This window comes from Labrus mixtus, chromosome 7, assembly GCF_963584025.1.
Source record: "Labrus mixtus chromosome 7, fLabMix1.1, whole genome shotgun sequence".
Lineage (NCBI taxonomy): Eukaryota > Metazoa > Chordata > Actinopteri > Labriformes > Labridae > Labrus > Labrus mixtus.
Window position 1 is genome coordinate 31,628,175 of NC_083618.1, and position 17,500 is coordinate 31,645,674.

The window sequence follows — 17,500 nt, forward strand, 5'->3', positions numbered from 1 at the left end:
ATGTTACGTTGAGTTACGGAACGATACACAACGATAGGATACTTCACAGTACAATATCATAGCATAGCACAGGATACAATACGTTAGCATACGTTACGTTATGTTATGTTAAGTTATGTAACGATAGGATAAGTTACGTTATTATGCCATATGATAAAAACGTAACGTTACATTACAATACAACACAATTATTGTATTAGGTTATGTTATATGTTTCAATAAGGTTAAGATACGTTCCGATACTTTGCGTTATGTTACGATACCATACGATATGATACGTTATGTTACGATACAAAATTATACGTTTTGATACGATTATGATACTTGGCCCATGATGATGCTCATATCACAACAGTGATTCTCTGATAATTGATATACTGCAAGACGATTTCCAAATGACACAACATGTGATTAACTAAAAAAGGTAAAGTGTAGGATTAATGTTTTTATTCTCTGCCATTTGTTTCAGGATGGTGCTTTGCATAGTTGAATAATCAGAATCAAGTATTTGACTCATCCGTGTTGTAACATTTCATAGAGACAGAATCATCTTTTTTTTTGCAGGAAGGACGCCCAGCCTGAACCGTCCCCCAGGTCAGAGTTCACTTCCTGCTCTTACATATAACTCCTGACTGACATAACTTAAGCATGACTCCATTAATGTAAGGAAGAGACTTATTTTAGACTCAGACTGAATGACCAACTGTCAGAGTATTTGGCCTTCCGTTTATAGTTTTAGCAGATCTGAGATCAGTAGAGGTAACTGTGTGGTGATCGACTGACAGCTCAACTCTTATTTTACCCAGGAGTCCAAGACAGCCAGCTGCAGTTCTGATAAAAAGACATTTGATTCCTCTCCCTTTTCCTGCATGATCCCAAAGCTTGTACTTCCTTTGAACCCTCTGTCTGTCCCTCTTTTTGTCCCAGCAGCCAGAAGGTCAGTCTGAAGGAGAGGGTCTTCTCATCTCCTCGGAGTTCTGGGACCAAAGGGAAGGGCTCTCCTCAGCATGGTGGGTGTGAGAACCATTTTGTCTTAATGTTTTAAAATATTGTAGATGTTGAACAATTCGCAGGAAACAGTAAGATTTGGCCAATTGGCCATCGAGCAATTTGATTCAAAGAAAGATCCTTTATTGGGTTTGTCTGATTAGTCCGAACAGTCTGCAGGTTCTTTAGTCTGACCAACCAGTAAAACCAGGTGGTTTGCCTTTAATTAACCACTCCTGGTGGACCTACTGCTGTGATTTGATTAACTGGTTTGAAGGAAAAAGGCAGATTTATGAAACAGGGAAACAAACAAGAACCCAGCAGAATCAATGCTTCTAATCCTGCTTTGTCCCATTCTTGACATCTTTTTTTTTGGTCCCTGCTTCCTGTCTCTGGTGGTTCCTACAGCCGCCCCCAGTGTTGCTCCATCCGTGGGTCCTAGTCCTAGTGTGGGTTCTGGAGGACCAGGGAGCATGGGGGGAGTTCAGTCCATGCGGCGGTCCCCCAGCATGGAGCCAAGTCTTGAGGACAGTCCCAGCAAGGTTCCAAAGAGTTGGAGCTTTGGAGAACGTAGCAGAACCAGACAGGCCTTCAGGATCCGAGGAGCCGCTTCACGACAAAACTCTGAAGGTAACAGAGTCCGAGCAATCACAGCAAAGTATTATAAAACTCCAACAGGTGGAGCTTTCAAGCTTTCACATCCAAAACTACTGAACAACAAACAATCAGGGTTGCATGAACCCCTCTGTCTGGGTGAATTGTAACATTATTCCCGTTTGTTGGTGCACATTGGGGGATACACTAAGAAGAATAGACTAATAGCTCCATGAATTATGCATAAAATGCACGAGCTATCTGCTCTGCCTCCAGGTCGATTTCAAACACGTTCATAAAAGTGATCTGTCCTGTAATGGGCTGGATGGGGAGGGGACACCACCTATTTATTAGAAAGTCCAGGCTTAATGGATGTGATTAAAAATTAGAGGTTTATAAAAAAGTTTCCTCATGTAAAGAGCCAGCGAGGGCAGCTTGTCCCAATTAATCACGTTCCCATAACAACGAGACTGTCTGCACACACGTGGACAAAGTTCAAGTTGTATAGATGTGTCCTGATCACAGGAAGGTTTGGGCATGACGTCCATACTGTGCCGCAGTTACCGCCAACTCTCAGCAGATGGTAAAATGTTCATTCTAACGGCATGTGGCTGTTAACGCCATTGTTTGTGAATCAGTTTTTGCAGCAAGGTTAACTTGCACAAACAAACGACTGCATTATGTTGCGCTAACTGCACCAGCGCACAGAGATGCTGTTTGCTCTGCAGCGCAGTTAGGGGAGCATTTTGTATTCACGACTTCTGATTCCGATGTGATTTTCCAGACCTTGGTGGTTGGTGGTTTAGCCGTGATTGTGTTCTGTTGCACAAATAAACATGTCCACCTCACTGCACCACCCTGCATGAAGTGCCAGATTCTGTGTGAATGTAGCTGAAGCAAACACTTTATTCTGCTGTGCCGGCTGTTTGTGACGTCTCTGCTTGTGTTTGTGTGACGCTCCCATGACCTGCAGCTTTTTATACATCCACCACAGAGACAGGGAGCGGAGCAGGGAGGGGAAACAGGGATGTTACTGGGTCACAATGTCATGTATCTGAATACATTCATACGTTATTACTGACTCTAGAAGACCTCAAACAAGACCCACGTGTTCAATAAAACACCACAGGAAGAAGGAATCAGATCAGCATTGTGCAGATTTAAATCTCCTCTGTCATGTGAAAATATGTATGTGTGGAACGATGAAGCATCAGCAGTTTGAGGTTATCTGACTGAGCTTCAAGTAAGACAGCAATAACAATCACTTCATTATGAGCGACTGAAGACCTCTGATCCTGTCACCACCATCCTAAAATTTAGTTTCCAGGCATTTTATTTCATCAGATTTTAAAGATGTAACTGAAAGTTGTGTAATAAACAAAGAGCTTAACATGTACATATGTATACATTTATAATCTTATCTGGCAGAGGGATACTCAACATTACCCAATAAAACAAGTTTCACAGTAAAAACAAGAGAAACTCGTCTTCTCCTGTAGTTAAACTTAAATGGAGTTGAACTCATCAAACACAATTTTAAAACAACAAGTAAAAACGAAGAGAGGGTAACTAAAGGGAGAATAGAGGAAAGAAAAGGAGGAAAAGGTCCTGAGAGGATATACATGACAACTCTCATCTGACTGGTTTTAAACATGTCTGCCTCCTTTCTGTGTGATTTTCTGGTTCTGGAAACTTTTTTTGTGTCAGTATACAACACAAACGACTCTCCTGAACCGGAGCCATCACTGCACAATGAAGCCTGAAAATGCTGGTATCTAAAGTAGTTTAATGTCTTTGTTAACAGGGTTTGTGCTAAGCTAAGCCAGGCTAACATCCCCCCATTGCTTCCACTGTTTGAGCCAAGCTAGGCTAACAGCCCTCTCTTGAGTGAAGTGTTTGTGTTAAGCTAGGCTAACAGCTCCCCCCTGCTTCCAGTGTTTGTACTAAGCTAGGCTAACAGCTCCCCCCTGCTTCCAGTGTTTGTACTAAGCTAGGCTAACAGTTTCCCCTGCTTCAAGTGTTTGTACTAAGCTAGGCTAACAGTTTCCCCTGCTTCAAGTGTTTGCACTAAGCTAGGCTAACAGCCCTCTCTTGAGTGAAGTGTTTGTGTTAAGCTAGGCTAACAGCTCTCCCCTGCTTCCAGTGTTTGTACTAAGCTAGGCTAACAGTTTCCCCTGCTTCAAGTGTTTGCACTAAGCTAGGCTAACAGCCCTCTCTTGAGTGAAGTGTTTGTGTTAAGCTAGGCTAACAGCTCCCCCCTGCTTCCAGTGTTTGTACTAAGCTAGGCTAACAGTTTCCCCTGCTTCAAGTGTTTGCACTAAGCTAGGCTAACAGCCCTCTCTTGAGTGAAGTGTTTGTGTTAAGCTAGGCTAACAGCTCCCCCCTGCTTCCAGTGTTTGTACTAAGCTAGGCTAACAGTTTCCCCTGCTTCAAGTGTTTGCACTAAGCTAGGCTAACAGCCCTATCTTGAGTGAAGTGTTTGTGTTAAGCTAGGCTAACAGCTCCCCCCTGCTTCCAGTGTTTGTGCTAAGCTAGGCTAACAGTTTCCCCTGCTTCAAGTGTTTGCACTAAGCTAGGCTAACAGCCCTATCTTGAGTGAAGTGTTTGTGTTAAGCTAGGCTAACAGCTCCACCCTGCTTCCAGTGTTTGTGCTAAGCTAGGCTAACAGTTTCCTCTGCTTCAAGTGTTTGCACTAAGCTAGGCTAACAGTTTCCTCTGCTTCAAGTGTTTGCACTAAGCTAGGCTAACAGCCCTATCTTGAGTGAAGTGTTTGTGCTAAGCCAGGCTAACAGCTCCCCCTGCTTCCAGTGTTTGTGCTAAGCTAGGCTAACAGCTCCCCCTGCTTCTAGTGTTTGTGCTAAGCTAGGCTAACAGCTCCCCCTGCTTCTAGTGTTTGTGCTAAGCTAGGCTAACAGCTCCCCCTGCTTCTAGTGTTTGTGCTAAGCGAGGCTAACAGTTTTCGTGTCTTTTTAAAACTAGTTGTCCCCCCACAGCCCGTTTTTGTGCCAAGCGTTTCAAAAAGCTTTCCTCTGCCTCCGGTGTTTGTGCTAAGCTAGGCTATCAGTATCCCCCCTTCTTCCAGCCTTTGTACTCAGCTCAGCTAGGCTAACGGTATTTTACATGTGATTGCATGTTTGACCTGTGAGATCTTTGCTGCTTCTTCATCGATGTTTTCACTCCTTGATGTTGATGTTTAAGACCATGATGGTGACGTAGCAGAAAGTAACGTTCCTCTGATGAAGGTTTGTGTCCTCTCTCCTCCTCCTCCTCCTCCTGTAGTGCTGATAGAGATGCAGGATGAAGAGTTCAGACAGAAGGGCTCCCCAGGTCAGCACACATACACCGACACCAACACACTAACACAAATCTCTTACTAACCCGTGTTAAAGCTTAGCTAGCTAACCGTCTAACTATTAGCTATTGACTCGGCCCTGTCTTGTTGGAGGAGCTCTGTTTCACATTTAACTTTTTATAAACCTTTTTTTTTGTCCTCATATGGAGCATTTTTGTGAATATACTGTAGTTCCATGACTCAAATCAACTGAAAGTGGAGCACCAGGTACTGGAGGACTGGTTATACTGGACGCAGCACAGCTTGGAGACAACAGGATGAACAGTCAGAGAGCTGAAGATGTCTCGACTTCTTCAACTGCTCTTATACCTAAATGTTCTGTAACATGCAGTCTGCTTCAGATCTCTTACAGGCAGCGACCCTGAAAGACGTCCCTCCAACAGGAGCTGTTAGCGATCTCATGGAACCAGATTTCTAAACTTCAATATAATTCTCGTACAAATCGAGCGATAGCGATACCTGTTTCGATGACACAGCAACAAAAATAGAAATACTAGGCACCAAAAGTGGCTAATTCCTTGTTCTAATTATAAAAAAAGGGGCACCGATGGCCTAGCGGATAGTTTGCGAAGCAGGCGGCCTGGGTTAAATGTCATTCCTCCCTCCTTACTCTCTCCTTGATTTCTATAATAAATAAATAAATAAAAATAAATGAAGAACTCCGTAGCTTGTGTCCACCGCTCTGGCCAATCTGAAACGAAACGGTCTAATCTTTGGAGGATTCCCTGTTACTGCCCTTATCGTGTCATTAGGAATTGTCCGTCCCGTTGCCTAGCAACCTGAACAGCTACACCGGAACCTGTTAACACCTAACGTCACGTACCTTAACCCGTTATTTACGATATTTTGAAGTTTCTTTTAATTTTAGTAACGGTTGGTTTTTGACTCAGCTGAGTCCAGATTAAGTGTTTAAGGTTTTTACTCAACCTTCTGAAAACCTGCCTCGGGATATGTCAGGCCATAAAGGATGCACCAGATGGATCCTCCGTCCATCTGAAGGAGCCTTAGGAATGGGACGACCTTTGACCTGCTGCTGTGATGTCATTGGTCTTATAATGCGCCCTTTCGAAGGTGCAGCCCCTGAGTGGGGACGCCGCTAACCCGTGTTGCTGTTACAGATGCCAGCATTCCTGGTGAAGACCTGGTGGACGACAACAAGAGCTGCCACTGTGAGTTCGTCCCTCAGGATCTGACTCCCGGGCTCAAAGTGACCATCAGAGCCATCTGGTACGACGTCTTTGTGCTCAGCTTGATTCAGAAAATCATTTTACTTTATCATCGCTCATCGCTTTCCTCACGCTTTGTTGGCTGGTTATTATGCTCTGAACTCATTCTGCTTTTGATTCACCTTATTTTTTGTTTGTTTGTTTTTGGTTTATGTTTTGCTCACCCCAGGTTCAAAGGTCACCATCAGCTGTTGGGTAAGACCAGTCAGTCTGACCTCCAGTTAGATTCACTGTTTCTGTTGTGTCACTGTTTTTAGTTGTTTGCTTATAAAGCTGCTCGATCATTCTGCTGGAGAGACAATCATTCATTTATTCTTATTATTGTTTTTTTAGTGGTTTGGCAAATGATCAATAAGCTATTTATCATCCTCTGACTCTTGGGATACAACGATCGTATCGCTGGTGGTGTCAGATATCCATATTTTAATCTAAAGAAATCTCAACTAAACACGACGACATGGGGGGGGGGGGGGAACGGAAATGGAAACTAACCGGTCAAAGCGATAATGAGGGACGTCTTAGCAGACTTCATCCTTTAAATAAATTTTCTAAGAGGAGAAACAAATACATTAACCAGCTACTTTACCTCTTCAGGGTCGTTTATTGTTGTTGAATTCTATTCACAAACCCTAACCCCAACCCTAGCATTAATGCTATCTTAATGCTAGCTAGCGTAATGCTACCTAATCCAACATAGCTCAGACTGTAAACACGTCATGTGACCCGTGGTTTAGTATGTCTCTGGGGTCATACTGACGGTTTGTAACTGACCCTGTTAGTTGGATTATTTGGTCATAGAGATTATGGTCCAATCACGTTGTAAAGAGGAGCAGACCCCCTGTCAGAGGAATGTGTATGTTTGACTGAATCTGGTCTCCAGAGTCCAGAATGTCCTGTTGTGCCCGAGACCCCCTGAGCTCCAGCCATGAGAGCTCTGGTGACAGCAGACTTCCTGTTCTGTTTCTCTTTCAGCATCATGCGCTTCATGGTGTCTAAGAGGAAGTTTAAAGAGAGTCTTCGTCCCTATGATGTCATGGACGTGATCGAGCAGTATTCAGCAGGACACTTGGACATGCTGGCCCGCATCAAGAACCTCCAGTCAAGGTAACGCCTCAGACCCCTCCTCAGTGGTTTCCTTGCTGGGAGAAAAGGGGCCTTTGGTTTAATAAATGTATATTTGACTTTTTGATAGTTTTGAGTGTGGGATCTCCTGGACTCTGCATGGTGCTTAACGGGTTCTGATGTACTACATGAGGTCACTGTCTTGAAGTTCTCAGTTTGACACTTCCTGTGTTTGGATGGGCAGGGTGGATCAGATAGTCGGCAGAGGAACGCCTATTGCAGACAAAGACCGTCCCAAAGCAGCCAATGAGGAGCTTCCTGAGGACCCGAGCATGATGGGACGGCTGGGGAAGGTGGAGAAGCAGGTAATCCACAGAAACCAGTCTGAAGCTGAGAGGATCCAGCAGAGCACCTCAGAAACCTTCTGATGCAGTCTAGTATCTGATTGGTCCTCTGCTGTCCCTCAGGTCTTGTCCATGGAGAGGAAGTTGGACTTCCTTGTCAACATCTACATCCAGCGAATGGGAATCCCCCAGGCTGAGACCGACGCCTACTTTGGATCCAAGGAGCCAGACCCGGCCCCACCTTACCACAGTCCAGTGGATCATATGGAGAAGAGCCAGTCCATCTCCAGGAACATGCAGTCAGTGTCTCCTGTCTTTACTTTACTTTTATGTTTTGTGTGCAGATGTTTTCTTTAGTGAACTCTCGTTTGCTCGTTGTTCAGGGCATTACCAGGGGAACAAGAGAAGAGTCGTACCGGGACGAGGATGGTCCGCTCCAGCAGCTCTACTGGACACAGGAACTACACCACCCCCACCTGCCCGCCCTCCACCTCCTGGCAGCCAATCAGCTCCCAGCTCTGCCAGCAGGCCCCGCATCCTCCCCAGCATTGTCATGGTAACACTCCGAGTCCTGTGGGCGATGGGTCTCTGGTACGACTCCCACCTCCTCCGGCCGGAGAGAGGCACAGCGGGAACCGCTCGAACCGGCACAGCACGGGAGAGCGAGGAGGAGCGGAGAGGGGGGGCGAGGGAGGGGAGGAGGGGAAACCGGACAGTGAGAACTCCATCTCCATCCCGTCCGTAGACCACGAGGAGCTCCAGCGGTCCTTCAGTGGATTCTCCATCTCTCAGTCCAGAGAGAACATGGACTTTCTCAACAACGGCTTCTACTCTGCCAACGCGGGAGACAACAGAGGAGGAGGGGGCGGCGCCCGCTGTGCCACCGTCCGGCCCTACATCGCACAGGGGGAGTCGGACTCCGACTCAGAGCTCTGTGCTCCCTCGCCCCACACAGACCGGGCCTGGACTGGAACCCAGTAGAGAGGAATCCAGAACAGAACCAGCAAAACAATTCAAAGGAAAATAAAACTGTGATTAAAAACGAGGAGGGAAACTGATGGAGTCAAAGATTTAAACACCAGCTGGAGACTGAAGCATCATGAGGACTGAGAGAGGCTCAAAGCATCGGGTGGAGGTCATGCTGATTTCATTCATGTGAATGTTTTAACCTGTACAGCAAACGTTTGTTCTCACTGTCACTGAATCGTTCACACCTGACTGCGTCTGGCTACACACCAGAAGATCCTCAAATCTTTTTAAAAATGGGACATGAGGATAGATCCAACCGATGTTTAACCTTACAATCCTCTGAACGCACACACCTGCTCATGTTAGTGAGCTGTTAAAGAACGCAGCATCTCGCTCCGCTCGCTCTCATTGGTTATTCAATGAGAGGCAACATGATCAGGAATCATAAATACCATGTTTGATTTTTATGATTCCAGATCTGGAGCAGTAAAACGTCACACTCTGCACATGAGGATTATTTGGACAAATTATCGGTTGCGACAAGCCAAGAATCGGGCCGCTCCTCCACAAACATCGAGAGGGACAAACCGGGCCGAACATCGTCCAGTGTGCAGCCAGAGGACATCCTTACGCCTAATTTGATGATTGTTTCGATGGTTAAGACACGTATACTGTATCTGCATCACAGCGACCTGTTAACAGTCATTCACAACACAAAGCATCATGGGAACAGCGTGTACGACATCGCAATGCAAACGTTGTGTTTCTGTCCTGAGCTTTCAGCTGAAACCTGGACTTCTCTGAAGGTGTCTAACTGGACCTGAGGTGTTTGAACACGATGCTGAATGTTTTCAGTGTTTAATGCAAAAACATCCGACATGACTTTACCGCCATCTTGGACTTTTCTTGCTCTTATATTTAACTAAAACAGGATCTATTTTTACTCCTAATATATCGTAGTGTTAGACGTTTTGGGCTTTTCGGCTGCTGATCTTACAAACCTAATCGTATTTTTAAACAGATCGATCTTTCAGGATGAGGAACTACACATGTTGTCTCAGGTAAAACCTCCCAAACACTTCAAACTAAAGCTGCTAACGTTAGCTTAAACTCTGATAGCACCGAGGACTGGCGCCAGAAGTTTCAGTTTGAATCCTGATCAAGTATTATATCTGAGTGACCTTTGACCCTGCAGAGCCATGTAGTTAGCTCTCAGTGTCTAGTCTTAGTAACACTGGGCTATTAGTGTAGGTAGCTTGATGACATGCTAATGTTAGCAACACCTTTCTGTTAGACCTGCTGCCAGCTAACGTTAGCTTAACCCTGACTGGACAATCTAACAAATTCAGTGAATACAGCAACAGGAATGTAAACGACACAACGTTGTCAACGTTGACAAGGAAAAGCAGAAGTGTCAGGCTGAGAACTAAGGAAGCCCAAAGAGGACTAACCGTGATAACGAGCAGTTATTCATGTGGTTTTCTGGAGGTTCATTTAACCACATAGATCTGAAGAAAACCTCCAGAAATCAGTCGTTATCACAGGAAGTGAAACGTACGGGCTCGAGTCAAAGAAACCAAAAAAACAACGGTCTGAAATAAATGTCTTCACATAAAGAGTTTCAAGTTTTACAGTCGGACTGAAGCCATTATTGATAAGCCCCGCCCACAGAATCCACCAATACGAGGTGATATTATACTTTATTATCAAATCTAAGATGGACAGGATTTATTAACGATGTGTCAGGAGTCAAATCTCATCTTTTGCTCGTTTGCTGTCCTTTATATGTTTTTATTCTGAAATGAAGACTCCTACGAGCGGTTTGCAAATCATCTGTTCATCTGTGTGTCCAACATTTCAATCTGTTCTGGAATGGTCTTTGAATGCAGCATCGTATAACTTCTAACCACACGTATCACTCAACGTCTTTTCAAGTTGTTTCTTCTCAAATCTTTTAAATGTGTTTGAGAAACACGGGAACGACTAAAACTTTCTGTGTCACACAAACTGTCCATAATGTTGCCTGTTGATTGTATTTAAATATTTATTAAAGATCTTTAACAACCTGAAAGTCTGGTACACACACACACACACACACACACACACACACACACACACACACACACACACCTCAAGTTCATCAAAAACGAAGACTTAAAGCAGTCCAATGTTCTCATAAAAAACATGAATATTAAAGAAAGAGAGGGGTTGAGGGTGTGTGTGTGTGTGTGTGTGTGTGTGTGTGTGTGTGTGTGTGTGTGTGTGTGTGTGTGTGTGTGTGTGTGTGTGTGTGTGTGTGTGTGTGTGTGTGTGTGTGTGTGTGTGTGTGTCACCTGAGAGGGGGTGCAGCGTTACCACTCCAGTGATAATCTCATAACTGCCCGATCATCTACGAAGCTCCAGTCCAAATCTCCAGAGCAAAGAAGGCAAAACAATCTGCCCACTCCAGGTTTTTCTGAACGCTCCTCTCCTTTAATTGTTCGGCATCCAACAACATTACAAGCATGTGCAGCCTGAACCCTCCTTCTCCAGTTGTCCAACACTCTACTGTCTCCTCACACACTCACTCTACTGTCTCCTCACACACTCACTCTACTGTCTCCTCACACACTCACTCTACTGTCTCCTCACACACTCACTCTACTGTCTCCTCTCACACACTCTACTGTCTCCTCACACACACACTCTACTGTCTCCTCTCACACACTCTACTGTCTCATCACACACACACACTACTGTCTCCTCACACACTCACTCTACTGTCTCCTCACACACTCACTCTACTGTCTCCTCACACACTCACTCTACTGTCTCCTCACACACTCACTCTACTGTCTCCTCTCACACACTCTACTGTCTCCTCACACACACACTCTACTGTCTCCTCTCACACACTCTACTGTCTCATCACACACACACACTACTGTCTCCTCACACACTCACTCTACTGTCTCCTCACACACTCACTCTACTGTCTCCTCTCACACACTCTACTGTCTCCTCACACACACACTCTACTGTCTCCTCTCACACACTCTACTGTCTCCTCACACACTCACTCTACTGTCTCCTCACACACTCACTCTACTGTCTCCTCACACACTCACTCTACTGTCTCCTCACACACTCACTCTACTGTCTCCTCTCACACACTCTACTGTCTCATCACACACACACACTACTGTCTCCTCACACACTCACTCTACTGTCTCCTCTCACACACTCTACTGTCTCCTCACACACACACACTACTGTCTCCTCTCACACACTCTACTGTCTCCTCACACACACACACACTACTGTCTCCTCTCACACACTCTACTGTCTCATCACACACACACACTACTGTCTCCTCACACACTCACTCTACTGTCTCCTCTCACACACTACTGTCTCCTCTCACACTCACTCTACTGTCTCCTCACACACACACTCTACTGTCTCCTCACACACACACACTACTGTCTCCTCACACACACTCTACTGTCTCCTCTCACTCTACTGTCTCCTCTCACACACTACTGTCTCCTCTCACACTCACTCTACTGTCTCCTCACACACTCACTCTACTGTCTCCTCACACACTCACTCTACTGTCTCCTCACACACTCACTCTACTGTCTCCTCTCACACACTCTACTGTCTCATCACACACACACACTACTGTCTCCTCACACACTCACTCTACTGTCTCCTCTCACACACTCTACTGTCTCCTCACACACACACACTACTGTCTCCTCTCACACACTCTACTGTCTCCTCACACACACACACTACTGTCTCCTCTCACACACTCTACTGTCTCATCACACACACACACTACTGTCTCCTCACACACTCACTCTACTGTCTCCTCTCACACACTACTGTCTCCTCTCACACTCACTCTACTGTCTCCTCACACACACACTCTACTGTCTCCTCACACACACACACTACTGTCTCCTCACACACACTCTACTGTCTCCTCTCACTCTACTGTCTCCTCTCACACACTACTGTCTCCTCTCACACTCACTCTACTGTCTCCTCACACACACACTCTACTGTCTCCTCACACACACACACACTACTGTCTCCTCACACACACTCTACTGTCTCCTCTCACTCTACTGTCTCCTCTCACACACACTCTACTGTCTCCTCTCACTCTACTGTCTCCTCTCACACACTCTACTGTCTCCTCTCACTCTACTGTCTCCTCTCACACACTCTACTGTCTCCTCTCACACACTCTACTGTCTCCTCTCACACTCTACTGTCTCCTCTCACACACTCTACTGTCTCACACACACACTCTACTGTCTCACACATACACTCTACTGTCTCACACTCTACTGTTTCCTCTCACACACACTCTACTGTCTCACACACACACTCTACTGTCTCCTCTCACACACACTCTACTGTCTCACACACACACTCTACTGTCTCACACTCTACTGTCTCCTCACACACACTCTACTGTCTCCTCTCACACACACTCTACTGTCTCCTCTCACACACTCTACTGTCTCCTCACACACACTCTACTGTCTCCTCTCACACACACTCTACTGTCTCCTCTCACACACACTCTACTGTCTCCTCACACACACACACTACTGTCTCCTCACACACACTCTCTACTGTCTCCTCACACACACACACACACACTACTGTCTCCTCACACACACTCTCTACTGTCTCCTCTCACACACTCTACTGTCTCCTCTCACACACACTCTACTGTCTCCTCACACACACTCTCTACTGTCTCCTCACACACACACACTACTGTCTCCTCACACACACTCTCTACTGTCTCCTCACACACACTCTACTGTCTCCTCTCACACACACTCTACTGTCTCCTCACACACACACACACACACACTACTGTCTCCTCACACACACTCTACTGTCTCCTCTCACACACACTCTACTGTCTCCTCTCACACACACTCTACTGTCTCCTCACACACACACACACACACACACACACACACACTACTGTCTCCTCACACACACTCTACTGTCTCCTCTCACACACACTCTACTGTCTCCTCACACACACACACACTACTGTCTCCTCACACACACTCTACTGTCTCCTCTCTCACACACACTACTGTCTCCTCACACACACTCTACTGTCTCCTCTCTCACACACTCTACTGTCTCCTCTCACACACTCTCTACTGTCTCCTCACACACACACTCTACTGTCTCCTCACACACACTCTACTGTCTCCTCTCACACACACTCTACTGTCTCCTCTCACACTCTCTACTGTCTCCTCACACACACACTCTACTGTCTCCTCTCACACACACTCTACTGTCTCCTCACACACACACTCTACTGTCTCCTCACACACACTCTACTGTCTCCTCTCACACACACACTACTGTCTCCTCTCACACTCTCTACTTTCTCCTCACACACACTCTACTGTCTCCTCTCACACTCTACTGTCTCCTCTCACACTCTACTGTCTCCTCTCACACACTCTACTGTCTCCTCACACACACACTCTACTGTCTCACACACACACTCTACTGTCTCACACATACACTCTACTGTCTCACACTCTACTGTCTCCTCTCACACACACTCTACTGTCTCACACACACACTCTACTGTCTCACACTCTACTGTCTCCTCACACACACTCTACTGTCTCCTCACACACACACACTCTACTGTCTCCTCTCACACACACTCTACTGTCTCCTCTCTCACTCACTCTACTGTCTCCTCTCACACACTCCTGTCTCCTCTCACACACACTCTACTGTCTCCTCTCACACACTCTACTGTCTCCTCACACACACACTCTACTGTCTCCTCACACACACTCTACTGTCTTCTCACACACTCTACTGTCTCCTCACACACACACTCTACTGTCTCCTCTCACACTCTACTGTCTCCTCACACACACTCTACTGTCTCCTCTCACACACTCTACTATCTCCTCTCACACACACTCTACTGTCTCCTCTCACACACACTCTACTGTCTCCTCTCACTCTCTACTGTCTCCTCACACACACTCTACTGTCTCCTCACACACACTCTACTGTCTCCTCTCACACACACTCTACTGTCTCCTCTCACACTCTACTGTCTCCTCACACACACACTCTACTGTCTCCTCACACACACTCTACTGTCTTCTCACACACTCTACTGTCTCCTCACACACACACTCTACTGTCTCCTCTCACACTCTACTGTCTCCTCACACACACTCTACTGTCTCCTCTCACACACTCTACTATCTCCTCTCACACACACTCTACTGTCTCCTCTCACACACACTCTACTGTCTCCTCTCACTCTCTACTGTCTCCTCACACACACTCTACTGTCTCCTCACACACACTCTACTGTCTCCTCTCACACACACTCTACTGTCTCCTCTCACACACTCTACTGTCTCCTCACACACACTCTCTACTGTCTCCTCACACACACTCTACTGTCTCCTCTCACACACACTCTCTAATGTCTCCTCACACACACACACTACTGTCTCCTCACACACACACACTACTGTCTCCTCTCACACACACTCTACTGTCTCCTCTCACACACTCTACTGTCTCCTCACACACACACTCTACTGTCTCCTCACACACACTCTACTGTCTTCTCACACACTCTACTGTCTCCTCACACACACACTCTACTGTCTCCTCTCACACTCTACTGTCTCCTCACACACACTCTACTGTCTCCTCTCACACACTCTACTATCTCCTCTCACACACACTCTACTGTCTCCTCTCACACACACTCTACTGTCTCCTCTCACTCTCTACTGTCTCCTCACACACACTCTACTGTCTCCTCACACACACTCTACTGTCTCCTCTCACACACACTCTACTGTCTCCTCTCACACACTCTACTGTCTCCTCACACACACACTCTACTGTCTCCTCACACACACTCTACTGTCTTCTCACACACTCTACTGTCTCCTCACACACACACTCTACTGTCTCCTCTCACACTCTACTGTCTCCTCACACACACTCTACTGTCTCCTCTCACACTCTACTATCTCCTCTCACACACACTCTACTGTCTCCTCTCACACACACTCTACTGTCTCCTCTCACTCTCTACTGTCTCCTCACACACACTCTACTGTCTCCTCACACACACTCTACTGTCTCCTCTCACACACACTCTACTGTCTCCTCTCACACACTCTACTGTCTCCTCACACACACTCTCTACTGTCTCCTCACACACACTCTACTGTCTCCTCTCACACACACTCTCTAATGTCTCCTCACACACACACACTACTGTCTCCTCTCACACACACTCTACTGTCTCCTCTCACACACTCTACTGTCTCCTCACACACTCTACTGTCTCCTCACACACACACTACTGTCTCCTCACACACACTCTACTGTCTCCTCACACACTCTACTGTCTCCTCTCACACACACTCTACTGTCTCCTCACACACACTCTACTGTCTCCTCACACACTCTACTGTCTCCTCTCACACACACACTACTGTCTCCTCACACACACTCTACTGTCTCCTCTCACACACACTCTACTGTCTCCTCTCACACACACTCTACTGTCTCCTCACACACACACACACTACTGTCTCCTCACACACACACACACACTACTGTCTCCTCACACACACTCTACTGTCTCCTCTCACACACACTCTACTGTCTCCTCACACACACTACTGTCTCCTCACACACACTCTACTGTCTCCTCTCTCACACACTCTACTGTCTCCTCACACACTCTACTGTCTCCTCACACACACACACACTACTGTCTCCTCACACACACTCTACTGTCTCCTCTCACACACTCTACTGTTTCCTCACACACACACACACTACTGTCTCCTCACACACACTCTACTTTCTCCTCTCACACACACTCTACTGTCTCCTCACACACACTCTACTGTCTCCTCACACACACACTCTCCCTCTCAGGTGCAAACAATCATCAATTTGCCTCTCCTAGGCCACACCCCTTCCTCACAGCCCACACACACACACACACACACACACACACACAGTCTAATGCTGCATTCAGGTGCTGCTTGGGTGTTCCAAGTTTCCGAGTTGGGAAGTCGTTCTTCTGACTTCAGTGTGTTCACATGATTTAAGTTCGGAAAGTTGGAATGTTGTAACAACAGCACAAACAATCGTTGATGCTACAAAGAAGAAGATCAGTGAAATGTCACTGTTAAGTTATATTTGATTAAAAAAAGTCAATGTGCGATACATGAATTAATAAAAAGTATGTTAACATTAACAAAAGGTATTTTTCCCCCCCATGTGATGACGATTCTGACATCAAGTCGGGAAGTCGGGTACTTTTTTTAGAGTTTCCAAGTTGTTGTTCTGACTTGAGCAGGTGTTCATGTGCATTTTACAACGCGGAAACTCTTTTTCCCCGATGTTTCCGACACCACCTGAATGCAGCATTTGATGCAGACTGGGGAGGGAGAGGTCCAACACCACCTCACAAACCGCTCCAGCAGGCCCCTATGCTCCTCATGTCCACCTTAAATACACCATGTGACCACTCTGAGTATTTCAGAAGATGTGATTGAAATGTGTTAAATTATACAGTTAACACATTTATATGAAGGTGCCTGAATGTTTTGGTTAAATTGAGGGGAAACTATGAAATGTTTCTTTGGACACAAACGGTAATCAACTTGTGATTCAAAAATCTGAGATTTTTCACACTTAAATGTAGAAATCAAGTATATCCTCTGAAAATAACTCTGTGAGTCATGACTGTCTACAATGGGTGTAACACCCGAGTCCCACTGTCTGTGATGTTTTCAGAGTTTTCAGAGTCCTATCTTCACTTTGTTTACATCGTCTGGACGGCCGGCTGACTCCTCCCCTCGTGTATAAAAGTTGTTTAATTGAGGGACTAGAGAAAAGAAGAATAACATACTGTA

At 46.1% G+C, this 17,500-nt stretch overlaps 2 protein-coding genes across 5 annotated transcripts in view; one reads left to right on the top strand and one right to left on the bottom strand.

Moving 5' to 3' along the window:
• The window catches only part of LOC132977198 (potassium voltage-gated channel subfamily KQT member 2), a 29,900-nt gene extending 20,161 nt beyond the window's left edge, over positions 1–9,739 (top strand). The window contains exons 11-19 of one of the 4 annotated variants that reach the window (XM_061041655.1): positions 565–594; positions 928–1,010; positions 1,396–1,617; positions 4,861–4,908; positions 6,052–6,160; positions 7,132–7,263; positions 7,466–7,586; positions 7,689–7,864; positions 7,949–9,739. In XM_061041655.1, the coding sequence (XP_060897638.1) occupies positions 565–594; positions 928–1,010; positions 1,396–1,617; positions 4,861–4,908; positions 6,052–6,160; positions 7,132–7,263; positions 7,466–7,586; positions 7,689–7,864; positions 7,949–8,546 (1,519 nt within the window). In that variant the 3' untranslated portion in view covers positions 8,547–9,739. The remainder of the gene's footprint in view (positions 1–564; positions 595–927; positions 1,011–1,395; positions 1,618–4,860; positions 4,909–6,051; positions 6,161–7,131; positions 7,264–7,465; positions 7,587–7,688; positions 7,865–7,948) is intronic. The other 3 variants (XM_061041656.1, XM_061041657.1, XM_061041658.1) reach the window with 3 other exon arrangements.
• Positions 1–17,500, bottom strand: part of khk (ketohexokinase) — an 85,684-nt gene that overhangs the window by 10,598 nt on the left and 57,586 nt on the right. The gene's annotated exons all lie outside the window — the stretch shown is intronic.